This window comes from Protopterus annectens, chromosome 7.part0 (genome assembly GCF_019279795.1).
Source record: "Protopterus annectens isolate FY-2018-M chromosome 7.part0, PAN1.0, whole genome shotgun sequence".
NCBI classification, from domain to species: Eukaryota; Metazoa; Chordata; order Ceratodontiformes; family Protopteridae; genus Protopterus; species Protopterus annectens.
This window is the reverse complement of record NC_056739.1, coordinates 575,634,908-575,662,590: the sequence shown is the minus strand read 5'-3', so window position 1 is coordinate 575,662,590 and position 27,683 is coordinate 575,634,908. Positions and strand designations below refer to the sequence as shown.

Sequence of the window (27,683 nt, the reverse complement as noted above, 5' to 3'; positions counted from 1 at the left end):
CTCATTTTCCCACTGAGCAGCCCCTTTCCTCACACCCTTTGATCAAACAGTACTTAAGAGGGGCTAGCAACTTGAGGCCACCCAGAAGGGCACCAACACCAGCTTGGGACCTTAACTTTGTATTGGAAAAGCTCACCCTGCCCCCTTTTGAACCAGCTTTTTCTGCAGAGTTAAAATTTCTCTCCTGGAAGACAGCCTTCCTCCTGGCCATCACTTCAGCCAGGAGAATCTCTGAGCTGTAAGCACTCATGGCTGTGAAACCCTTCATCATCTTCCATGTAGACAGGGTATCCCTCAGAACTAACCCATCCTTCATGCCCAAGGTGGTATCCAGCGTGGCTCTCAGCCAATCCATTCATTTGCCCACCCTTTTTCCTAATTCCCAAACAAGTGGGAAAGGATTCTTCATTCTTTAGATGTGCACAGACAGCTCAGATTCTATCTAGACAGGACTAAATCCTTCAGAAAGTCTGATCAATTGCTGGTTAGCTTTGCTACAGGGGCAGAAGGCAAAGCCATCTCCAAACAAATAATTTCCAAATGGATAGCACACTGCATCCATTTCTGCTACAAACAGCATGGAAAGCCTCCCCCAAGGGGGCCAAGACACACTCCACCAGAGCAGCCTCCACCTCTGTGGCTTTCCTCAGAGGAGTCCCCACCAGGGACATCCTGGAGGCTGCCACCTGGGCATCTGTTCACACTTTTACCAAGCATTACCACCTGCCTCTCTTCTCCAAATCCAGGGGAGGGTTTGCCTCTGCAGTCTTGCAGGGCATCCTAGCCAGCCCCTAGTTTCATTGACTGCCTCCACCCTTTTCCTCAGCTTTGGAAATCAACCCCAACGTGATGACTGCAACAGTGAAACACGAAGAACATAGTACAGTTGTGTGCACTTACCATAAATGTAGATGTTTAAGTGTGTTCAGCGTTGCAGTCCTAGTTTCCCCCCTCCATCCCCCTTTTTTTCTTTTCTCCTTTTATTACCTTTCTAACTTGTTGTTCTCCTTTCCTTTCAAGGGACATATTGGTATTTATTTTCCACTGGTGGGGTTTCTTCTACCAGACCCTGGCCTCCTACTTTGTGGCTCCTGACAGGTTAGGGCAAGAAAAACTGATGTAATGGCGTTGGCTGCCTTACTTTATACTACTGACGACCTGACGTCAGTCCTCAAGCGACAGCAACCAACACAGAAATACTAAGTCTCTGGTATTCGGGCCAGCCGAAGGTTACCCTGGCAGGGATAACCCAAATGTGATGACTGCAACAGTGAATACACTTGAACATCTACATTTATGGTAAGTGTACACAACTGTACTTTATAAATTCTCTGGACCCAAGCAATATACGCAGAGACTGTAGGCATCTGAATTTAACAACTTATGGCCACACTTATCCCATGTCTTAAATCATGTTAGACCTTTTTAAGAAATTTTCAAAGAAAAAGTTGTTGTAGTAACAGAAGTACTAAACTAAAACATTTTTTAACCAAAAAAAAGGAAAGGTTAAATACCAACAATAATATTGAAGAACTTCTATAAACTTGTAGATAGGAAAATAAATACCAAGTATGGTAAGGAAAGAGGAATACATTAAGTGTAAAATGGAACAGGAAGAAAGGTTAGGTCTACCAATGATGGTAGGATAGCTTACACTAAAAACATGTATAGAAAAGGAAAGTAGAATAACTTAAAAATAGAATTAAATATTAAAGATTAAAGAAGCAGTCATAATTAAAGATTCTTTAAATAAGAAAAATCAAAACAGACATCACCCACTGTATTCTCAAAAGCTGAAAGTGACCACATCTGGACGCAAAAGTGACAAACGAGATCTGAGAAATGTTAGGATAATGTTATGTTATGGGCAGAGAAGGAGCTCGAGAGTTTGTGGTAAGCCACAAGCTAGTGTAATGGCGGAGTTGGATCCGAGGATCGGATCCAATCCCTTCTGAGGAATGAATGAAAATTGGCATCATCAGATCTTATGATTTATCATAAGTATTGTACTACAAAGATCCAGCTAAGGGCTGCAACAAAGGTATGGGACATCAGTGAATAAATCACCCAACAGGAATTAAGGAAGCCTATTTGCATTCTGTGTAGACAAATGAGATCTGCAGACATCTTACAATGCAAGTTTAAACAAAATAGAATAACATGCTTAAAAAAAATTATATATATATATATATATATATATATATATATATATATATATATATATATATATACACATGGGTTCCGTTCAGAAGCTCAAAATACTGAAATCTGGAATTTCAGTATTTTGAGCCCAAGAAGCCGAATCCACATAATAGCAAAAGTTTAGAAGTGTGAAATTCAATACCTCGAATACCGGAGGTTTTGAATTTTGCAATTCTAAAGTTCTGCTATGGTTATGTATTCAGGTAAGTGTGTGTGTGTGTGTGTGTGTGTGTGTGTGTGTGTGTGTGTGTGTGTGTGTGTGTGTGTGTGTGTGTGTGTATGTTAAGGGGTTTGGGTAGGGGCTGTGGTGTGTGTCAGTGTGTTTTGTTGCTGTGATGTGTGTGTGTGTGTGTGTGTGTGTGTGTGTGTGTGTGTGTGTGTGTGTGTGTGTGTGTGTGTGTGTGTGCTAAGAGAAAGTAGCTTGTTTTGTGCGTGTTTGTATGTAGTGCGACCTCGGAGTGAGAATATTTAAGTGGGGGGGTGCAGGGAGGCTTGCCCCCCCTGCTTTCATGTAGTAGAGTGATTGTGTGTGTTTGTGTGGTGGATGGTGTGTGTGTGTGTGTGTGTGTGTGTGTGTGTGTGTGTGTGCGCGAAGAGAAAGTAGCTTGTGTGGTGATGTTTTGTGTGTGTTTGTATGTAGTGTGACCTCGGAGTGAGAATATTTAAGTGGGGGGGTGCAGGGGAGCTTGCCCCCCTGCTTTCATGTAGTAGAGTGATTGTGTGTGTTTGTGTGTTGGATGGTGTGTGTGTGTGTGTGTGTGTGTGTGTGTGTGTGTGTAGTAAAACCACGAAATTCAAAACTTACGGTATTTGTGGTTTTGAATTTCACGGTTTTTAGTTTTCGTTGTTTTGTGGATTCCACTTGGGCTCGAGATACTGAAATTTGAGATTTCAGTATTTCGAGCTTCTGAAGTGAATCCATATTTTATATATATATATGCATGTGTGTGTGTACACAAAGTGGATCACAAGTAGAGTCTGAAACTAATGTGAGTACAGCTTCACTAATTAAATAAGGAGGGATTTTTTTCCAAGAATGAGTGGTGAGAAGATGGAATGAGCTGCTAAAAGTGACTGTATCCTTGAGTACGATGGAAGGGGCAACAGTGATATGGGGCAGGGGCAGCAACAACGGTGCAGTAGGTAGTAAGGGAGTTGGGGAAAAGGGTAGGAGAAATCAGTTATATAATCCTCAGCTTGTACCTGTGAAACAGAAGAGGCAGGGCACCTGCTCAGAATCGATCAGCCAATATAAGCTAGATCTGCCAAAAGAATTTTATATATTCATAGGTAGAATATGGGGTAATAAACTGAGGGCAGTTAAAGCAATGCCACATACATATTTTTCTTAATTCAGAATCAGATGTTATTGCTAAGTTTATTTGTAATCGAGTCAGTGTTCCCTCATTCAGTTTCCCAACATTTCCATTTGCTTGCTGTGACCATGATTACTCTGTTTACACTTGCTAGAGAAGTTGTTAAGCTGGCAGTAATTCTGGAGAGACTTTAAAATTATTGGTATCATAAAACCATAACTAAAGTATGTTTATCAGACACACACATAGTTACTCACACACCTGCACTTCCAAATGCACTCACATATAACTAAAGTTGGTTCAATGAATAGCTCTGTTTATTATGTATTTGTCATTTCAGATCACATTGGTGAAGCAGAAATGCAGTGGAAGACAGAGTTTCATCGCTGGAGTGCATACATGGTACACTGGAAGAACCAGTTTGATCACTACAGCAAGCAAGAACGGTGTGCCAACCTGTGATTAGGTAGCAGCCACACCTAAAGAATGTCTGAGCCGACTTGTGGTAATGGCCTATGTGAGCAGATACCCTATCCTTAGGATAACCTCTGAATAGACATTAATACTGTTTTCAAAAAACACAGGATTCAGTCACTGGGAAAAATATGTAATATCTAACCTGTCACTTGGCACTTGGAAAAGGAAGACCCATAACATGCCATTCAAATTGACTGATTTGAAGTGAATTTTTGTTATAGGATAAATTAACTGTTGCAAAAACTGTAAATGAGTCTGGATTCATGCAAATGAATATTACCCTACAGTCATAGTTTGGTATGGTGGCATCTTTTGCAGATGCTAAACAGTGAGTGGCAGTTTGCCCTCAACAGTGCCAAACAGCCAGCCAGTGCTGTAGAAAAGGAATGGGTACCTACTCACCACGGCAGTTACCAGTCTGAAAAACAAGCATGATGTCCACTCCTATTGTCACTTCTTTCACTCCAGATTTATATCGCTTAAATAACAGATTAACTCAAACTGTACAGCGATGGAATAGATGTTAATTTGTCTACAAAACAGAGAGCTGTGCTTACGCCCCTGTCAAGAAAAGAAACATATGGGAATATTTTTCTTGTCAACCATGAAAGAAAATACATGTTTACTTATTTATTGAAATCAGCAACACAAAAATGATACTTTGTCTGCGTGTAAGTGTGTATTTCTTGTCTTCTGGGATAGGGTCACTAAAAATTCTACACAGACTCACCTTACTTCAGGGTAGTAGGTTATCTGTTTTTTGTTTGTTTGTTTGTGTCTTAGTAAAGATTATATTCTTTTTTATGAATATAGTATGAATCATTTCAGTTGCAGTTCAAAACCTTTAAGTATTGGGAATGTTCTTGATGTTTAGAATTCTTCAAAGAAGAGGAAATGGAGGCGGATGGGGTTGGCATGTATTTTTTTATCAGTTTCATTAATTATTGATTATTCATTTGTTTCCAGATTAGTGTTATTTTAATTACATTATATCTTACCTCAGATTTCTGGACTGGCCTATTTCTAACTTTCTTTCAATACTGAACCCCCCCCCCCCCATGGCCCCCTTGTTCTATGTACAAGTAGTCTGCTGACATAAAATTCTTCATGTTTGCAAGATGTTGGGCCTCATAGTCATGGCTGCACCCAGTGTTGCACCTTGACTGATGAGCATATGACTATGGCATGAATTAGAGGGTCTGCAGCCTTCACTCCCCTCCAATACCAACAGACAAATTTGCCTAGAATCCCACCTGAATTTAAAAGGAACAGACAGCACCAAGAACAGTAACCACATCAAAAAGTTATACTTTTCTGTCTACCGAAAACCCATCATTTCTATCAGTTTGATTATTCTGACTTGTATGCTGACATTTTGCTTAACAAGGAAATGCAGCACTTCCTCTGTAACTAAAAAAATAAATAAATAAGTCTTGCTGCAGAAATGGAGTAATTTACTGAATCAAAAGAGATCATTCTGTCCTTCAAGGAATATGCAAACTGACAAGCATTTTAAGTCATTGAACAACTTGTCAGACTTAAGAAGGGGATTCTGATATTTATTTAACATTTGTTTACTGGCAAAGTCTGCCTAGGGCAGGGCCCATTTTCAGCAGAGGCATGGGAAAAAACACTCTAGACACACGTGGGAGGAAACCAGAGTACTAGGAAGAAATCACACAAATACAGGAGGACATGCGGTCTTCACACAGAAGGCACCCAATTTGAGAATCAAACCAGAGAACCTTGTACTGGGAGGTGACAGCTCTAATCACTCCACCACTGTGCCACTTGTATGTCAGCTTTAAAGTTATTTACATCAGCTTCTTGTGACCTGCTGTTTGGTAATAAACCACAATCAAATACTATTTTGCATTGTAGGTACAGCCTGGAATAGCTGTACCCAACCCACAAACACACACTGACACAACACAGAACTTGGCTGAAAGTTGTTGCATCTGATTGCTAATAAAACTGTTACCATAGCAGAAAAGTGTCTATGTTCCTTTGAGCCCAAGTAAGAACTTCCATAACTGACATAAGTAACTCATGACCTTCATTAACAATGCAGTGCACTTCTAGCATGCTGTCAGATCACAAAAATGCTAAGAATGTCCATAACCTACATGTACATACATACATACACACATATATATTATATTGTATTACATTACATTTCTATAGACTAAAAGAAGTACTCTGTTTTATGTGAAATGGAAGACTGCCCTATAGTGGTATTCTACATCAAACATACGTAATTCCTCCGGCATGTTCTGTTAATTTTGCAAAAAAAAGATTTAGGTTTCTTTGAAGTTCTATACACAAGGCAGACATCATCTCTCAGTAGCCCGTGTGATACCAAGTGAAACCTTCAGCACTTTAACTACAATTTTATTTTTAAATGTATAACTCTGCCTTTGATTTGATGCCTCCAAAACTATAAACCAGGCTTCAGGGGTACTGTCATTTAAAGAAGTAAGACTATGGTCAGGCAAAGTAAACAACTACGCAATGTTTTCAGGTTATAAAAATATCAAATTATAGTAGGTTACTGCAGCACTGGTGTCAATCCACTATCGTACTACATGATTTCTGCTCCCTTGAAAAAATAAAAAAAGGCAAAACACTGGAACACTGATGTGATGTAGCGCCTTGTTTGGACCCCATAGGCTTTATAATAACTTGGTCTTGCAGACTAGCACAATTCCTTCATTAGTAGTTATTGCTTAAAAATGTAAAGTGTTAAATAGTGCTGGAATTACACCTCGCTGTCTCTGAGCAGTAACATACCAAAAAGTGTTGTCTTTAAGCCACCTTCCCATGCACATCTGTGGCAATACTGTGTGGATTACTGGTACTCAGATCAGATCAGCTGGGAAGTATCAGTATTCAGATTAGATCAGCAGGGAAATACTGGTACTCAGATCAGATAAGCAGGGAAGGAGACCTAGTACTTAGCAATATGATTTTTTTTTCTTCATTTTGACATTGTTGTGTTACTGAGTCATCAGAACATAAAAAGAGGGAAATGAGTCCAGTTTGTCTCCAGACTACACATTCATAAGGAGACCGGCTGCCAGCTCCTTTTACTACATGATCCTTCTCAAAAACAGCAGAGCCAGGGGTATTAGTGAGGTGTATGCTGCTGCGTTTAAGGTCATAAAAAGGAGAATACAACTTCCTGCAATAAGAGCTAGAAAGAAATATCCCAGATTTATAAATCTTGCAGTATAAGTGGAGGGAAGCAGTCCTTGGGTGTTGGTGTCTGTCATGCATAACTGTGTTCCTACCTGTGTTATTATCACTCATTCATCCTAACAGTAATAGAAAGGCTAGTAAAAGTTACCTTTTTGTCCCAACTAACACTCCAGAGCTTTTCCATTCCCCAAAACTACCAACACTTTAGAGGATCTTACTAAAAAACACCCCTTTATAGCTAAAAAGTAGTTGCCTAAAATGCAATAGAGTATCAGGGGTTCCCTGTTGAGGTGTGTTCATTTATTACTTATTACTGCCACCTTGTGGCATCATAATGGAATGATAAAGTGAAGTAACTGATACTGATGGTCATGTGTTGACAGCTGTATTTTTGCTTTTATTTTATTTATTTCATTATTTTGGAGATGGCTATTATGCCAGGCCACGAGACGGTGCAATGGCAGTTTTCATACAGGACTTCTGAAGGTTTCAAAACATTTATCAAGTTAAAGAAACACCACAAATACACAGAATACAATATTATAATTATGTACAGTTTCAGCTAGAAGAACATCCTTAGCACCACTGCAGTGGAAGAAGGCTGGAAGAAGGAGTCTGAAAACAACGCTTAAATATACGATTAGCAACACACATTTGACTTTTTGCCCATAAAAAGAACAGCATTTTGCCCTTTAGTTCTCCTGACCTTCTTTCACTAATGTACTAAATATTAAGCTTGCAGACTTTCAAACCATAACCTCACTCCAAAGTGATCTAGCATTACCAGTGTCTTGCAGTACCGAGACAATCAGTGTTTGGAATGAAAAGTGCCTACCAACATTCGGTGTACCTAATTACATTATTGCTCAGCAGTTATAGAGCTGAAGTCTTCAAAAAAGATGAGAGTTTTGTAAATGTAATGAAATGCAGATCGTTTCATCATTGTGTAAAACTACATAATACAAGGGTTATTATTTTGCTGATTAAAACTATGCATTTCCCTATCCTCCTTTTTGTGGTGATGGAAGCACAAAGTAAGTATGTTGACCTTGTCCCCTTAATCCCTTGATCTGTTTGGTAACAAGAAACTTTCTTATATATTCCATTTGATTCAGGAAAAAGGCACAATTCTAATACTATTAAGTAACATTACAAGCTATGGAACCTAGGGAAATCTACTTTTCTGTCTGGAATGTCTAGCACCATTCCAGAATTTAAAGATGATTGCTTATATGAAATGTATCTTTGTTAGTAGAATGCATTTTGCTAATTTACAGGGCAATCCTTGCTAATGCAGACCCATTGATTTTTCTGCTAATAAATGACAATGGATGTCCGAATATGCATTTAATTAAATGAACAATTTGCTATTAAACCTTCCAGTTTCCCCGTCTCACAGTATTCTATTAAGCCTACCAGCCTCCCCCACTTGTCATTTTTTTCCCTATCTAAATTTACAAGAGTAAGCACTTAGTGCCTGCAACAAAGCACAGGCCAGCTATTAATTATGCAGAGTAGAGCTGCCTTTGAAGGATTACTGTGCTGGCTGCCTTACACATGTAATCTGTTAAAAGCACTTAAGAAGATAAGATAACTCTTCACAGGAGTCATAACCTCAGAAATGCCTGTATAGCAGCTTTTCCAGTGCATCTAATACTGTAGCTATTTGTCAATCCCCCCAGCTTCTGCTGTTACACAACACAACCCCATTTTTTTAACCAAACACTAGAAACAAATCAGTGTTTTTAGTCAGGTACTTAAAATTCATGATCATAAAACAAGAGGATATACCTCAAGATTTTGGCATAATGTGTCACTTCTGATCAGAAACTGCAGGAATAGAATGTCCAAGGAAAACACCTAAGTTGTGATCGATTACTGGGTTCTAGACATGGTGATATTAATTAAAAAAATAAGATTGCCAATTTTAGATGAGATGCATAAAACATAATTTCTCTATTCTCTTACTGGAAATCAGTTATAATGCAATAGCTGTGAGGTGCTTCTTAGAAATAATACTGTGCAAGATCGGATGCTGTCTTATGCCAATTGTTTGCGGAGATATGCTGTAACTCCCTGTGACTCTGATTTGGATAAAATGGATATTGAAAATGCCTGGATGTGTATTGGTTAGTTCACTTCTGATGTGGTGAAAACACTTCTTTTTTTCAAGCATCATGCAGTAAACTAATTATATTATAGTTGTGTACAGTTAGTACAAATCAAGTACATCAAACAGGTAGGTGGTCAGGAAGTGAAAAATTCCTGAAGTGCAGCCTTTGAGAGTATAAGCACTTTGTGAGTTTTGAGAGAGAAGGTAGAATAACTTTATAATGTTTCATTTTACACTACCCTGTCCTCAGTCTGTGCTCAATTGAAGAGCCCCTGTATCAGCATGCATTCACACAACACATAATTTGGCTGATTTACACGAGTTCTGCCAGCTGCCAAATATTTATCTACTTCATGGCAGAGACAGCACCCTAGACCATGTACTTTACTTATTCTGTGTACTCCTATCAACACTGGGAGGCCTTACTTCATAGAACAAAACCCCTTTAACACCCATTCCACCTCCATTCACTTTAAATGGCAAGTAGAACCATTAAGCAGCACCATTATCTTTTCCATTCTCCAAATTGTCTGCAGAGCCCATTGTCAGATGACGTATTTAATAATCACTAGGTACTTAGTCTACTATAGAGGCAGGCAGATATGCCTGCCTATCTGCTTACCTGTCTATTATCAAGGCAGACATTCCCTTATTGGCTTAGTAGTTTCACCATCCTCTCAGAGAAAGCTGTTCGAATCATGTGACCTGCACAATGCTTGTAGATCCTACTTTGTCTTTTATGCCCTACCAACCTATACAGATAATCAGCAGCTCTTTATTTCTAAGAGGATTCCATAGTTTTCCCTAATATGGAGAACAGCCAAACAGGTTTCCTTCCTTTGAGTTGCTCTCACTGTTGGGAAGAAGACCATGATATTCAGACATTCTTTGTTAGGAATGATAGTTTTGCTTAATATCACCACTTATTTAATCTCCCTGTTACGTTTTTTTAGTCTGTTCTTTGTTACAATAATTCTAATAAGGTGCAAACATTTAACTCAAAAGGACACTTTTATTCATCCTTCTTGTGTGGCTGGTGAAAATCAGCTCCCTTGTCTGTTCATCCCAAGACAATTTGCTCCCACCAAATTGTACATACACAGCACAGTAAAAGATTCAGTTCCATTTCTGCATCCCGGAGCACATTTTCATTAGATGGGTAACCAAAGCTCACTAGAAATTCATTTTGTAATTCTTTTATGCTTCTGTGTGGTTTTAATGAACAAAGATGTGATGGAGAGCTACGCTGAATTACATTTCAGGGCATGTTTTTCAGAGTGAAATTATTTCTGAAGTTGTAGTACTTGTAGATTTACCCAGGGATATGGAATATCATATCCAAACTTTTCTACAGGTGCTTACCAACTAGGCGTTTTGAAAAAGAAAAGAAGAGTTTCTTCTGGGTAAATTGCTGAGAATGAAAGTAAAGAAATGGGTTAGATATGAAAGGTGGTGAAGGGGCAGAAGTGGGAATGTGAGAGAAGGCTGTTACAGTCATGTGACCTGCTGTTTCTTTCCATAGTACTTACTACTGGAAGGTGCAAATTCTAAATAATGAAAAAGGACAGAGTTGTGAATGGAGTGAACATCAGTACTTCCACCCCCAATACACACACACACACACACACACACACACACACACACACACACACACACACACACACACACACACACTCACCAGCCTTTGAGGAGTTAGTAATATACGTAACATTTTTATCTTGGAAATATTGAAAACATCTTTCTTGATGAAATACTAAACAGTTATTCCGTCCTGAAGCTTGAATTTCTGGATTATAAAACTTGAATATTACTTTTTTCAAACAAACTACAGAAAAGTATTAAAATGGCTTTCCTTCAGAGAAAACAAAACGGTACCTTTCATTTTACTAAAATGTTGCTGCTGTAGAGTGTTCTATTTAGCCATATCACGTCATGTGATATAAATTAAATAGAATAACTGAAATGGAAGTCTCACCAATTGTGTACATAGATAGTAAAGACTATAAAGTAGGCCACTTATCTTTTAAAAAAACAAACCATCTTACTTAAAATGTACAATCACAGTTGTACACTTACTTTATGCACCATGGCATGTCTTACCTCCAGTGGTGTGCTACATTTCCTTCCAGTTCATGCCTGTTTTCAGGCATGATGTTTAAAATAAAATCCTCCTTAAACTACTACTTAGTCAATGACATCAACGGAAAGTTCATCAAAGTTTGTTCTCAGTGATGTCAGTGGAGGAAGTGTTGTAGGTACATCGATCGACTTTACTAGGTTTATCACTGTACATTGAGTGGAAGCCCCATCCATTAAAGTTTAGGGATGAACCCCCATACTACCCTTTAGATTATCAGTCACAGATTCAGATACTTAATAACATTTTTACAAAATGTTTTATTAAGAAACAGACCACATAATTTAGTCATACGGGGTAGAAAATACAAAATAGCAACAAACCGTTGTGATGTATTTTAAAACTGAGAGTGTACACTTTAAATACATTTAACCTATTTCCAGTAGTATAGTATACTAAATTTCTTTTAGATATTAAAAGGGACACAGCAAATAATAACTGCAGGTGTTATCATAAAAATAACTCCATACATTCAAAATAACAATACCTGAAGTTCAGAAACATACTGCTGTGTAACTGTTAGAAATACTTAAAATACTTTTGAATATTTCTGAAGCAATGTAAGATTTACTTTGTGCATAAATGTTTTATATAACCATTTAGTCAAATGAAACACAAAAATAACTAAAGTATGAAAAACTGAACTAACATAAAATGCACACCTACTCCCATAATAAGTGATACTACTTCATAAAGTTCAAACTTGATTTTGTGGGGAAGAGTCATGTATTATTTCAGTTTCTGAGCAGTACAACTTCAAATGCACTATATTTGGTAAGCATGGTTGTGAGTGGCACATCCACATAGACAGGTACACAGCCCCACAGCTCGGGAGTGGGTGCAAGTCTGCATAGCTCCCAACAGAAAGCAAATATAAACATATCACTTCTATATTAACTTTCAGTTGTATTTCTTGGATTTAAGATGCCAAGATTTTTTTTTTATTTTTCTGTCTGGTTAAGTCAGATTCAGAGTTACTAAAGCTGTGAGATTCCCTGTGTGTGTGTGTGTGTGTGTGTGTGTGTGTGTGTGTGTGTGTGTGTGTGTGTGTGTGTGTGTGTGTGTGTGTGTGTGTGTGTCTATATGCTTACTGTCACAAGACAAAATGCTGAAGACCACAATGTCTCAAATCTTGAATACTGACACTCCCTAGCAGTATGAATCTAGTAAGAAGTGCTAACATTAGTTCTGCAGTGTGTGTACCTTTCTCCTATAGTCATGCTGAATAATTCAGTAGTGGTTGCCTTTTGCTTGGTGTTTTGTGCGGAGTTTGGTTGGGTTGAATGTAAGATGCTTTGTTTTTTAGATTTAATAGGTTTTACTACCTGGGATGACTGTGGTCTGTGTGAATCTCAGTAAATGAGGATGTTGTCTGTGCATATTGTGAATGATCACTTGTAACATTCTAGCAGTGATAGAGGTTTCAAAGTGCTTATTCTGCTTTAGAAGGATTCCTATCAGAAATGCAAAATCCACCAGTAGAAATTGTGACACTTTCAAAAGTGATTCAAACAGTGAATTGTGAAACTCACTATTATACCTATGAAGCTTCCTTCACAGGGAGGCTTCAACGCACATTGCTCCATCACTACGGTTCTTCACAGAAGGGGGAATATTCTTGAGATGCTACAAACTCAGTCAATTTTCCCTTGTTCACCACTGGACTTCCACAGTCCTAAGGATCATAATTATGGTCCTCACATTTTCAACAGACAATCACTTTAGAATAGGAAGAGAAAACCCACCTGCTTTAGTACTACTGGAGAAAAAAATCTGTATATATACAAAGTAAAGTATGTGGAGATGATCACACTGTCAAAATTAGGGCAGGACATTCTCCACAGAAGATATACTTGCAGGCTGAATAAATCCCTGTATCACAAGGTAAATTAATGTAAAGCTCGAAAGAAAAGTTAATCTGTGAAAGATTTAAATGCTGGAAAGTACTACAGCCAGCTAACTGCTCACTAACTGCATATAAAAATCCACCAGTCATTAATGAACTGCATTGAAAAGTGATGATATGTCCATCATGGGTTGAAGTTACAGGCCCGTACTGAAATACATTCGGTACTTTGCAATGTGGAGAGCTTCATGTGCTCCTGAGATAGGGGAGAGCTTCAGGGCTTAGGACTGTTGGTTACATTTTGAAATACTGTAGCCATACTGTAATTATTGTGTAATTACACTTTAACTGTAACACATACTTCATGCTGTGACATCTCAAATGTATCTCTGTAATATGCAGTTAATAATTACTAAACTTGCAGTTGCAATGATGAAAGCACTTACAGTCAGAGCAATCAGTTATATGTTTTACAGATATATATTTATTTTTTCATGTGCAAAAAAAAAAATGACAAACAAAAAGCTGACATCCTATTCCTTAGTATATCAAATATTTCTTAGAATGCATAGAATGGAATAGAATCGGATTTGTCTATTTTTACATTTACTTTCTGATTCAGGGAAATCTCTGCTTCTAAAGTCAACAAAAAAAAAAACTCTGTTACAAATTCAGAATTTAGAATCTTTGAATAGTGTCAAGATGTGTTTAAGACCCAGACCCTAATTTAGAAATTCCTGAATAAGTCCTACCTTCCCAAATTCAAAACCTAGATGTTAATTGGCCAGATGTTGGCATTGTGGGTGCCCCACCATTCAAAAATGGACCTACTTATGGCACTGAGATAAGAAGGACTGGATATACCCTAATATATGATATCACAGTACTCGGTATTATGACAGTAGTCTTTGTGTGAGTGCACTGTGAGAGGGTATTTAGTACTTTATGTGGCAGTGATTTATTTTGTTTTGTGGGCTGGGCAAACATGGTTTCCTTGTCTGTTTCACAATATCTGCTTCCCCTGTTCTGAGAGCAGTAATCCAATGGCTTATTTGCATTTTAATTATTTAATTATGTGGGCAATAATAAACAATGTGTATTTATTATTTTCCCTGGAAAAGGCACTGTGCTGACTGATTAATTATCCACGTAGGAAGAATCTAGTTTCATTGTTTGTTCTCTTTTTATACTGTATGTATATAGTATTTATTTAAAGATTTATATAAAACAGAGTATATATAATAAATATATTGTGCTGATAATTTGCTATACATTTTCTTAGAAACTGTAAATTATTTATTTTTTACTATTGCTGATATTTTTCTAAACTTCTCTAATTTTAGCAAAGCAGGGAATAAGAAAACATGAAGGGCATGACTGTGATTTGATGGCCACAGAAAGTGGTTTCCCATGTGCAGCAAAGTGCCACAGACCACTCTTCTGCTACTGCCACGGCCACTGTGGTGCTCACACTGTCAGAATGTCACTAACGCTGCAGATGTTGCCTTTAATGTCTGTGTCCTATTTGTTCTTTTCTGTTTCCAGTAGTTAGTTAATATCATTGTATTTTTATTTGTCATTCAATACATTTGCAAGTGCTTCTGATTTGGAAGGAGTTGAAGACAATAATAGAACTGATTCATGGTTTATGCCTATGCTACATTTGTACACATTTTCTGCATTGTAACAATACTTACTGGACCATTAGTACCAGATCAAAAGCTACTGATATTGTCACTTTTGGTTCAAATGCATGAAAGTAGGTCTGGGTTATCAGGGGCCAGTAATGGGGTGCCTTTATCTCCTAAAGTGTGGTGGCAGCTTTGCCCCTAAATATGTCAAAAGATAAATTAACTTTTTGGGGGGCCATTGTGTTTCGGCAGGATTGTGAAAGGTATCCAGTGTACTGTGCATGTCCTTAAAATATCAGCACAAACAGAATCTACATGTACTACAGGGGTTAGGTCAAAGAGAGGCGGACAGTTACTGCTATTTGGCAGCCTTGTGCCAGTAACATGTAATACCTGCAGTCATTTCTTGTTCAGTAGGTTAAGCTCAGTTCTGCATTGCCTTCACTCTGCACATGTCTTCTCCCTCCTTCATGTTGTTGTGTCTTTTGGCTTTTCCCGGTTAGGGGTCGCCACAGCGGAACTCAGGTCCGCTAATGATTGGCAGTAGATTTTTACGTGCCGAGTTGCCAGCCCTGATGCACAACCTTCAACGAAGGTACGCCCATTCACGCATGTCTCCACACAGAAGACGCTCTAGCTGAGAATCGAACAGGGTGTCTTACTGTGAGGCGACAACAAATGCAGTGGAGTCTTGAGATAGTTTATAGATGTCCCACAAAAGAGACATGGTGGCTAAATTAGGAAGGAGCCATTCACAAATTGAAGAACAAAATGCAACAGAATATGTAATCCACTTAAGTGGATCATAACGAAACTGCAAATATGCTGCTTATTGTATTGGAAAATTATTTGCACTGTATTTTAGATATGAGTGTAATATTTCCAATGTAATATGACGCTATATTTCATTAATTAGTCATTTTAATTTTCTACAACAATTTATGCTGGTTTTATCTTACAAGTAATGGAAGGTACAAATTTAATTTCATAATGACAGTATGCAGGAATACAGTTTTAGCACAACATAACGTGATCATTTAATTGGCTGAGAACCACAGCTACATTCTGAGTTATATCTCTACAGATGACCATTTCAGACTCATTGCCCTCTCACAAAAACCTAGTGGGAGTAATTTTATAAGTGTAACAAATCACTTCAGGGTTTGAATTATAAGATTTCAATGTTTGCATCTACTGGAATCTTGCCTTAGTACATTCCTCAAATGTACTTTAAAATTTCTTGTCTAATATTTTGTTGGTTATTCTATAAATACTTTATGTATTGATGCAGTTGGTCTGTAAGCTGGAAGTTAGACAGCTACTTTTTCAGCAGATTCAAAAACTATTTTATAGTAGATTACTACTTGACCAGTAAATTTCAAACTGTAGATGTCAAATTGGTATAAGTAATGACCATTTTCAGCCTCAGTGATTGATGCACATTTTAATTCTAACAATCAGCGTTACAACAGTTGTAGATGTGAATGAATTATAGAAGTTGACATGAAAATCCCAATGCACAGGTATATCAGATAGGAAAGGCTCAGTGAAAAAAAAAACACATCCAAGTAAATAGATAACGTGACAGTTTTGATGGTAATTTTACATTATAAAGTAACTATTAAAATGCATGAACTGCAATTTTACTTTTTTCTGGGCTGAGCAATCCTGTACCCCGTGTAGAGAGCTGTCTCTCCTAATTCTCCCTAATATTCCTCCTCAGAAACTGAAAATCTTTAAGGAATGCCAAGTTTTACAGGAAAGCCATGTTCTATCATTTCCACAAGTTCTGTAGCCTTGCATTTAGTATATTTTAACATTGGGTACACCCCAAAAGGTGGAGTGAAGGGAGAGTCGCATCTTTACAGAAATAAAATTTCCATATTATTGAAGTAAAATTCTTATTCAGTCTCCGCTTAGATTCAGAAATAGTACCTACCAGTATCTAAAAAGCTGAATGTTTCCCACAATACCTTACACCATTCACCACTCATTGTTACAACTACTTTAACATCATAAACATAACTATTTAAGAAGGAAATACTCACTGACGAATTCTGCCTTGACTTAAAAGCTGTACACTGAAAATAATGGGAGCTCATAATATTGTATTTTGAATTTCAGATGTTTTTTCCAAAATTGTGAGTACCAGAATTTTGTGTGTCATGCTTCTTTTGCATACCTTTTGCTGGTAGAGGAATTACTTAGTGTCTGTTAACTGGTAAGGAGCCATTAGATTTAACTGCCTGTTTTCAGAAGGGGCCTATTTCTAGTCTGTTTAAACTGCTAGCTCCGTAACATATTCACTATGTAAGCAGAGAGCATAAGAATCAAACCTGGGTGGATAGAATGCAGCCTATTTATCCTGTGTTAATTTAACCCAGAGCAGGTGAAAAACAAACAGAACCTGTGCAACCTTGATGCATTCAAACTGTGGCATACTCTCAGGGGTCATTGTTATAATGTGTTGAGCAAGCTTATGAGAAATCTGTCCATTTCTACAAACATTACTAATAAATTTGCCTCTTACATATTAAAATGTATAACATGTAGATGAAAGGAACATACAGGCTGACTGAAAATGCTGTATTTGTGTATACGCATGGTCATAAACCTTGGTCTTAAATGATGCTTCCAATCTATTAAATTAAAGCGCCTACTACTTGCTAAAGGGGCACTGGATACAGAACTGCAACAAAGCAGCACCTGAACAAGAATCTGTTACTTGTACCAGAACAAGACCCTATATCTTCTATGGCTCTGGGTTCTACACAGACTGTATTGATCCATTCAAACAGACACCATTCAGAGAGAAAACTAAAACATAAAGACTGGAAACCCATTAGGTCCAAAAGCTAAAGGTGGCAGTCATTCCTATTGGAAAGATATTTTATTTTGATTTTTTCCTCCATAGTGAAAAATAAATAAATAAACTAAAGTGGCCAGGAAAGAAATTAAATCCACCATTCTTGTAACTTTAATAAAACTTGTGGGCAGGAAAGCACTTGTTACTTTTCCTGGTATAACATATCACCAGTGTGTCATACATTCAGGGAAAAGTGTCTGCTGCATGCTTGTTTATGTATGTCATGAACATTTCCATTTGAATCACTTTCTTGTTTTATTTCTGAGCTGGAGATTTAGTTGGAACGTTTTAGGTTCTTCCCTACCTCACCTCTTCCCAAGATGTGCAGTCAGCTGTCTGCCTGTTTCAGGCTGTGGGTATATCTTTATGTACTTGTTCTGCATGTCGAATGGTTGTAAATCTGTCTTGGTTCTCTGCATTTTCCAATAAAAAAAATATTACTTGATTAAAAAGTACTTATGCCTGTTTGTCTTTATGTTTATTTAATAATTTATAGGAGTACATGAAGAACATCTTGTTTTAGTTCAGAAAAACTGTGTGTATGTCTACTCTCTGCCTGAGGCCAACAAAGACACCTGTCTGGCAATGAGAAAGAAAAAGGCTCTGAGTACTAAAATTAAGGTCCTGGGGATGAGATGAATTCTTGTTCTGCGAACATGGCTAGAGAAGCACAGGAATAGAAACATGTTTCTTACAAATCACTTTTTGGTATGAGTGAGACAGTTCAGCCCCCATTTCGGAACTGCATATGCACATTTAGTAATGAGATAAAAAGGTACTGCTAACAGCTGTTCAATAAAAGTAACTTTTTTCCTCAGGGAGACAATAGATTTATTAATAGCAATGCGTGAGAGCTTCATTGCAGAAGTAGGGGATAAACTTAAAATAAGACTAGTGGAGAAACACTGGCAAAAGGTGACAGCTGAAGTGATTCTCAGTGCTATACTTTAGTAAACCAGATATAATCCATACAAACTACACACACACACACACACACATACATATATATATATATATATATATATATATATATATATATATATATATATATATGGGTTCACTTCAATTCACTGAACTTTCAATTCACTGACTTTCATTTCACTGACACCATTTCACTGAAATTCATTTCACTGAAACTTCATTTCACTGAAAGTTCATTTCACTGACAAGTATTATTACAAAGTAAATGGAATATGCCCCCTTCCCCACTGTAGTGCGACCCTGGAGTTAGAATATATAGTTAGGGGGGTGTGGGGGGTGCAGCCCCCCACTTACTTTTCTTTTACTAAGCAATATTATATCAAAACGTAAGAATATCATATGAAATGAAGTGGGGGGCTGCGCCCCCCACACCCCCCTAACTATATATTCTAACTCCAGGGTCGCACTACAGTGGGGAAGGGGGAATATTCCATTTTATTGCTAATAATAGTTGTCAGTGAAATGAACTTTCAGTGAAATGAAGTTTCAGTGAAATGAATTTCAGTGAAATGGTGTCAGTGAAATGAAAGTCAGTGAATTGAAAGTTCAGTGAATTGAAGTGAACCCATATATATATATATATATATATATATATATATATATATATATATATATATATATATTACACAGAATATCCACAGCTCTTCAAGAGAGTTGTGTAGACCTGGTCCTCACTCTTCATTTTGCATCCTGATGGAAGTCACAGTACCACTGGCATGTAAACAATGACTTCCTCCCCCACTGGCCTATACTGCCATCCTCTACTCTTCAAATAATTAGTGCACTCACTGTCATACATCCCACTGCCTTCTCTAAGCTTAACTAAAAAACCTTTCTAATATAAAATATGTATTTCAGATTAGACTGATTTGTCATAACTGGGTTTTTAATTTTTTCCTTGTTAGTTTGCTTAATTTCCTTTCTTCTAACTGTGTGCATAAGTACTAAAACTCAGTAGCTTAGCTTGATCAAAGAGGGATAGAAAATGAGAAAAAATGGCAGTAGAAAACAAAGGTCTCTCAGTACTAAAATGAAGATCATAGGGATGTGATGAATTTTTGTTCTGTGAGTGTAACTAGAAGACCACTTTAAAAGGATTATTGGGCCTACACTGGGCTAATTGCTTCCAGTTTATGTTAAATCTAGCAGGATTATAACATGCATTATCACTTCACTGTAACCCCCAACAAAAATCAAAAATGTATCTGAGGTAGACCAAACAGCTTCAATTATATCTTAATGAAGATATTCAGTATGTTCCTGCATCCAAATACAGCATGTCTTCCATTTTGTAACATATATCACGAGTTCAAGGCTTTCAAGTTTTATGTTATTTATTTACATACTTATTTGTCTGCTTGTTTATTTTTTAACAAAATATGTGGGCTGATTATTGGACCCTTTTCCGACACAGTCAGAGATCATTCTGCACAAAATTATATAAAAGCCACATATTCCATTCATAACACAAAAGTGCATAAAGTCATGTTTTTCATTTCATGGCAAAGAGTTTATAGTATTATATTATCCATCCATCCACCCATCCTCAACCCCTTTTTCCATTTTTGCATATGGAGTCAGGGTGTCTCTTCAACAGCGATAATCATCTTGAGCCAAGGTTTTACACTGCCGAATGGCTAGCCCCACCACGGAACAGTATTATGTTACATACAAGTGAAACGTTTCAGGTCTTAACAAAGAACATATAAACATATACACATAAACATATAAATATAAAGTTATTTACAAGTTACCTAGTTCACTACTAAAGGCAGGATTGTTAAACACTCAGGAGTACATTCGTACATGAGAAATTTCCACCATCAGATAAGATGTAAGCTGGTTATTATAAAGATCTCTGAGACTCCTGAAAGGGAGGAGGGATAACTGAATCTGCTCCAACAGATGAATCATGAAGTGAAGTTTGGCCTGCTGAAAGAGAGGCAGTAGAGATAGAGCTTGGACACAAATGTATCCTTTCCATATGAACTGTTAAGGATTCAAGACTGAAAACGAAACTCTTATGGACCTCGGTGATGCGATTAGGACAAACCTGAGACTGTCTTATAAGAGCTTCTTCAAAAAATGTGGAACTTTGGGAAGGGGAGCATTGTATATGTGAAATGCTCCAGAACTACTGGCACAACTTATTCACTTCACCCTTCTGCAGTTCTGACAGAGGGGGCAGAGCCAGAGGAAAACTGTGTTTCACTAGTCAGCTAAGAGCACAAGCTTTGTGTGTGTGTGTGTGTGCGTGTGTGTGTGTGTGTGTGTGTGTGTGTGTGTGTGTGTGTGTGTGTGTGTGTGTGTGCGTGTGTGTGTGTGTGTTTGTGTGTGTGTGTGTGTATGTGTGTGTGTGTGTGTGTGTGTGTGTGTGTGTGTGTGTGTGTGTGTGTGTGTGTGTGTGTGTGTGTTTGTGTGTGTGTGTGCGTGTGTGCGCACGTGTGTAATTTCACTGTTCCAAAAGCCATTTAATTAATTGAGTCAGTTCAGACATCCAAAACAGAACTTGGATGTTAACTCAGTATGTCTACTAGACAGTTTTGTTCTCTTGAAATATGGACTGCAATGTCAGACATGGCATGTCAGTGCCTTTTTTCTCAGACACAAAATTCTTCCCTCCACTTAGGTAGGATCTGATCATGCCAAGTTTGTTCAGCTACCATACTGTGGATCAGGTGTCTATCCAGGAGTATGGGCTACTACACTTGAAAGGCAAAAAATAATTTCCCTTAGAGCAAGAGTTGGTGAGCAGCCCTCATTTTCCATAATTTTTCAGGAACCATAAGCTCTAAGCTCACCCGAGGTAAACTCCTTATGCCTCCCGGGATGTGCCCCTGCTAATTTCCCATCTCAAATATGGAAGAGGGAAGATGCAGGATACATTCAGGTTCCACTAATATTTTCCCAGGACTAGGAGGTGATCCTCCAGGTCACAATGGGTGTATGAAACAGTGAAAATACACGTGACCATAATACAAGCCACACAGAGTAAAATACACACTTGGATTCTGTGGTGCCATAACAAGTCTGCCAAGGAGATCAGGCCTAGAATCCAGTCTCAAAGCAGAAAAACCCTATGGGTACACCCACTGCTATTAATAAAGTGGTCTTTACTGTGACTAGAATCAGTCCAGTAAAGAGATGCACAACCTGTACAAATAAAGAGTGGTTGGCATAATGGTTAAGGTCTTTACCTCATAGACAAAATGCACATGGTTTAATTCTAAAGGGTTGTGGGTTGGCATAATGGCTGAGGTGTTTAACTTTCAGACAAGAAGTACAGGGTTTGATTCTCACCAAGGGAAATTGACTTGGCTTAAAAAATGGCCCACAATGGCAGTTAGCCTAGTACTCACCTATAAACAAAGACTGGAAATATAACACTACAAACACAAACCGGGTCACAGCTAGGATAAATGTACTGTTGGTAAAACAAAAAGTCAGTATTCTCACAAACAGTGTCCAATAGCACAGCCATCGGTTCAGGAAGATGTAAATCACAGTCCAGTCTATAAAATCACACAAAAAACTTTATTCCAACAGGTAATCGCTTTCATGGTGTTGCCACCACTTCTGCAGACCATTATACTATCAACAATCGCTTCTTTCCAAATATACTAAAATGTTAAAGTCAACAACCAATCAGAATCACATCATGATTAGAATGAATTCTGTCACACCCATATACCAGTTAAGAACTTGCAGCTTCTTGCCCTAAAATAATATATATATTCTCAATGTATAATAAAATATATGCAAATATAAAAACATGTGCAAATATAAAGAAAATGTGCAAATATAAAAAATATGTGCAAGACTGTAAATATTTTCTCCCAGATTATGGAAATGCCCAAAAAGTGGAGTCAGAGCAAAGTGCCTAACAGATCCGAAAACAGAGAGCTCGAAGAAGAAGTCATCCAAATCTATAAAGTGTAGGAGATCTCTGCAGTGCAGAGTTGTTGTTACCAATGCAAATCATTTAATGAACACTTTCTAGGCAGATGAAAACCAGAAGAGAGCTGGAAGTGCTGTAATCCCTGGGTAATATGCTGGAATGCCCTATGCTTCCAGTGGGCCCTGATCTGTTAGTAATTATTCAACCTATTTACTATCACATCAGTATGTGATAGCAGAAACATACTAGATAATGAGACTATCTAGTCCTTCTTGGAGGATATAAAAATCTGTAGGGGGATCAGTATTAACACCTAGTCATCTCCAAACTTGGTCAGCTACATACCTAGTATACCTATCATATCATTTATCTATTTATTTACTATTTGTTAACCTGGTAGGTGAATTGGTCTGAAGCCCCTTTTCATTCATCACCCAGTCTTCTCATTAGAGAAGTATATACCAAAGAGAAAAGGACCCAGCACAGAATCATGAGAGGCCCCAGACATCAGTAATCTATTAGATGAGAAAATATCACTGACTTTTACCCTGTGTGCATGCTAGAGAATCACATCCATCAAGCAATATGGTGGTTAATAAGTAAGTCTTGTCAGTAACACCTGCATGGGGAATCTTACCGAATTCTTTGTCAAAGTCAAGATCAACTGCATGGGCAGAATAACCTCCATCAAAGGCATCGGTCACACCTTTAAAACAAAGACAAGCAAATTAAGTAAGTAAGACCTACCCTTTGCAAAACCATACTGACTAGGGTCAAGTGTGTGTACGTTACCAATTTCACTATTAATGGGATCAGTTATCGCTCCTCTCACTTCTACTACCTACTTCACCAGTGCTGGCTGATCGAAGCTTGGCTAATTTGTAGTGAGGGTTATAGTTTTTTTCCCAGAGATAGCTAAAGAAATTAATATTCTTAACATTCTAAGGTATGATGCTTGTGAAGAGCTTGTTTTGATTTCATTTTTATACTGTGCAGATGCAGAATACAGAGGATTATCATCAGTTCTCCAAACATAATCAACTTAAGAATTTGAGATGTTTTGTCAAGAAAATCACCTCAAAAGTGGGGTAAAGCAAAGCTAAAGAGGTGAATCTTAACATCCATGACAAGAACACCTAACAGAAGTTATGGTCAGTGTGTGTGTGTGTGTGTGTGTGTGTGTGTGTGTGTGTGTGTGTGTGTGTGTGTGTGTGTGTGTGTGTGTGTGTGTGTGTGCACGTGTGTATGTGTGTGTGTGTGTGTGTGTGTGTGTGTGTGTGTGTGTGTGTGTGTGTGTGTGTGTGTGTGTGTGTGTGTGTTGAGTTGAGAAAGGTGATACACCTTTCAGCTTTGGTACAAAAGCCAAATTCAGCTTTCTTCAGCAGTGACTATTGCAGCTGGGCTACTGTGTGTTGCAGGCATTTTGCCCATGACCTTACCTGCCATACAGACAGTGGCCAGAAATAAAATGTCCTTCTGACAAACTAACAGCTTTAATCTGTTTTAGCTTCTGCTAGTGTTCTGTGATGGTAGGCGCTGTCTGCTGTTTCACTCTAAATCCAGTTTAGCAGAAGCTTGTTAAGCACGTTCCTGATATCAGAAAGGTGCTTAACAATCCTGTCTTTTCCTTGTTTTTAGACAGTAATCAAAGGACTCCATGCACAACAACAGCTTTGTGGCAGAATGCATTGGTAGCACCATTCTGCAGGTAGTTGTAGAAGATAGCTATGAAGGAATACTTTAGGCCATCACAGGTGATAGCCAAAGCATGATACTATAGCCACAGGAAGCATGTGAAAGTGGTGCTACAGTTAGTCATAAATGGTAGCCACAGGATGATGATGCAGGTAGACACAGGAGGCAGATCAGGAGTGAAACAATGTAAAAAAGAAATCACTACTGAGTACATAGAGTAAATCAGGACTTTTGTGATGCTACTAAGTGTTGGTTGTATTAAAACAGCACCGCCACTTCTCTAGTACCCTTGCAAGGACATTATCTTACTGAAGAGAGACAATTTGCAGGACAAACTACATCCACATTTATATAAAAAGTTATTTTTACTTTGTTATCAAAACAGGAACTCACACTTAAAGGACTGGGTATGAAATTACTCCTTTTGAAAGCTGCACTAATAGGAATCAGTTGATGAACAACATTTGAACTGTAAATACTATGCAAATTATATTATATTTCTTCATAAATAATTAACAGGCTTGTCATTAAGGTGTTGTGGGATTGTACTTGACTTCCTTATTCACACATTACTGTAACTACTGTGATATGAATTTGAACCTTATTCTATGTAGATATATTCAATATACATATGTATTTACATTGCTGTTTGATCAGTAAATTCTGCACATCTCTGAGCCTGGGTTGTGGCTGAAAAGGGTCACTTGACCAGTCCACCTATCTGGTTAACAGGTAACTAAAGAATCAAATAAATAAAATTGTTACACTTCTTTAAATTTCTTGTCATATTAAGACACCCCAGACAGAATATTGATGTTGTCTGCAATAAGGAAAGTTAAAAAATATTTTTTTCCAAAAGTGTAAAACCATTTGCTATTTTTCATGCTTTTTCAATGAGCACAAACATTCATATCAAGACTATACTACAAAAAGAGGGACAGTTGATAAATTGAAAGTTGATTGACCCCTGCAGACATCTGTACAAGTCCTGTCAGGGCTCGGGGGCACAGTTTTACTAGGGCAGGGTGAAGAGGACCCACATGCAAGCTGTTAGGGAGCTTAATCAGCAGGTATGATGGTGAAGGAATGTGGCTACAGTTTCCTAAATTAATGTTGATACTGCATTTGCAGTCACAGATGAAACACTGAAGCAATCAGTGTGTAGTGATTTAAATAAAAAAAGCAGCTTGCTTATAGACCTAGAGAGGAAGAGCTACTTTTTCCTCGTCAGCTTTAAGTTGGGGGGGGTGCCAGATTGGGGAATTGCACAGGGATCCAGATGACCTAAGTACAGTTCTTTTGAGAGGCATGCCCCCCAACAACAACAGCTAAGCAACTGAATGAATACTGTCAGTGCTGGCAAAGCAAATATATTGTGAACAATGGTCAGAAAGTTCTCAGCATGGTTATTTTGACACTTGATGAAACCAAGATGGACATCTATGTCCCACTGACTTAGATAAACCTAAACTGATACTGCCAGTTACATATAACTTACAAAAGCATCGCTATATGTTCTGTGGTAGTAAAGTTAGATTGGAAACAGGGACAGAAGCAAATTGCAATAAGAGGCTGGCCAGTTATTTTTACACAGGGGATGACTGGTGCAGTTCAGAACTATATTTAAGAATGACATGAAAAGAAAGAATCCAATCCTAATATATCTGTCTGCCTTCTTCGTGTAAATCAGGAGTGACTCTGTCTGACATCTGCCCTCTTCCTCTAGGATAACACTTGCTGAATGTTTCAGTGGAGACACTTGCTGAATGTTTCAGTGGAGACAGCACAGCTAAATGTAGGTGTTGTGTGGGGCTCCCATCTCTCTCTCTCTCTCTCTCTCTCTCTCTCTCTCTCTCTCTCTCTCTGTCTCTCTGTCTCTCTCTCTCTCTGTCTCTGTCTGTGTCTCTCTTTGTCTCTCTCTCACACAGACACACACACACACACACACACACACACACACACACACACACACACACATACACGTGCACACACGTGCATGAAGCTTCACCTCCACAGTGATGAATCAGGAAATATTTTACCTACCTACTGTCATGCACTGCTCTGGGACACAGCTGCCCTCTAGTGTTTATTTTGGTTGCAGTAAGTCCTTGTACTAATAACTGCTGATGTAACAAAAATGTCTTGCTTATTTTAAAAAGTGTTTCTGTGTTCAAAGGATTCCCTCAAATCATTTAATTTGTTTCCTCAATGGAGCCAATATCGTGGTATTACAACATGTCATACCCTCACAGAGCAGTCCAGATAAAATTGTGGAATGGAGCCTACTCCAAAACTTCAGTTTGAGGAGTGTGCATTTTCCCAGCAAAGCCCTTGAGGCAATAGACTCTTAACATGCCTCCAGTCCAGGGGACCATTGAGCAGCCTAGCCCAAATTCACAGTTACACCTAAGCACTATCTGATTAAGTGACTTGCGCAAGGTCACACAATATAAAAATGAAGGTCGAGAGAATCAAACCACTGTACCACAGAAAATCAAACCACTGTACCACAGAAACTACAAATAATAGCTTTTCCCTTCACAGAAACTGCCAGATTATCATTTTCTCTACTTTAACAAAGAGTGAGAAGGTCACAAAGAAAAACCAATCAGTAAAAACTAAATGAAAATTCCAGCCAAGCTAGAACTTCCACTGAGTGGCCTCTCAAACCTCCTGTATCAGAAGCACATGGTATATATGCAAATGAATATGCATATCCAGAGCTAGTGGGGTTTGGCTGTATTGGCCTGAAATTGTCCTTTGACATGACTTAAAAGTAATCAGAATCACCATATAGCTGAAACACCTGATGTTTTAAGGAGTCATTTGCATATATCCCATGTGCCTATGATACAGGAGGTTTGAGGGGTCACTCAGTGGAAGTTCTAGTGTGGCTGGAGTTTTCATTTACTTTTTACTGACTGGCATTTTCTCTGCTTTAAGAAGGTGTATAGGCTGCATTATTGTTAACCAACATCTTTCTGCTTTCAAATGTTATAGAGTGTTGTCTGGTGGTCCTGATATCTGACATATGCCAAGAGTTGCTGTAACACTCACCCGTGCCAACAGTTCTTTCATAGGAAGGGGTGCTACCATTGTGTGCTTACTCTTTCTTAAACTGATTAGCACCATTATGATCCCCACTCAACTAAGATGTAGGCTGTCAATATCATAAATGGAGAGTTAACCATTATGCTAGCAGGCCCACCTCTCTATTATTTTAAGAATTGTTTGTCTACATATTGTGGCTTTTGGCTTTTCCCGGTTAGGGGTCGCCACAGCAGAACTCCGGTCCGCTAATGATTGGCAGTTGATTTTTATGT

At 38.1% G+C, this 27,683-nt stretch overlaps 1 protein-coding gene across 1 annotated transcript in view; it reads left to right on the top strand.

Moving 5' to 3' along the window:
- ACHE (acetylcholinesterase (Cartwright blood group)) overlaps positions 1-18,241 on the top strand; it is a 656,195-nt gene extending 637,954 nt beyond the window's left edge. The window contains exon 4 of the mRNA XM_044077161.1: positions 3,859-18,241. Coding sequence (XP_043933096.1) covers positions 3,859-3,980 — 122 coding nt within the window. The 3' untranslated portion in view covers positions 3,981-18,241. The remainder of the gene's footprint in view (positions 1-3,858) is intronic.
- Positions 18,242-27,683: the final 9,442 nt, after the last annotated feature.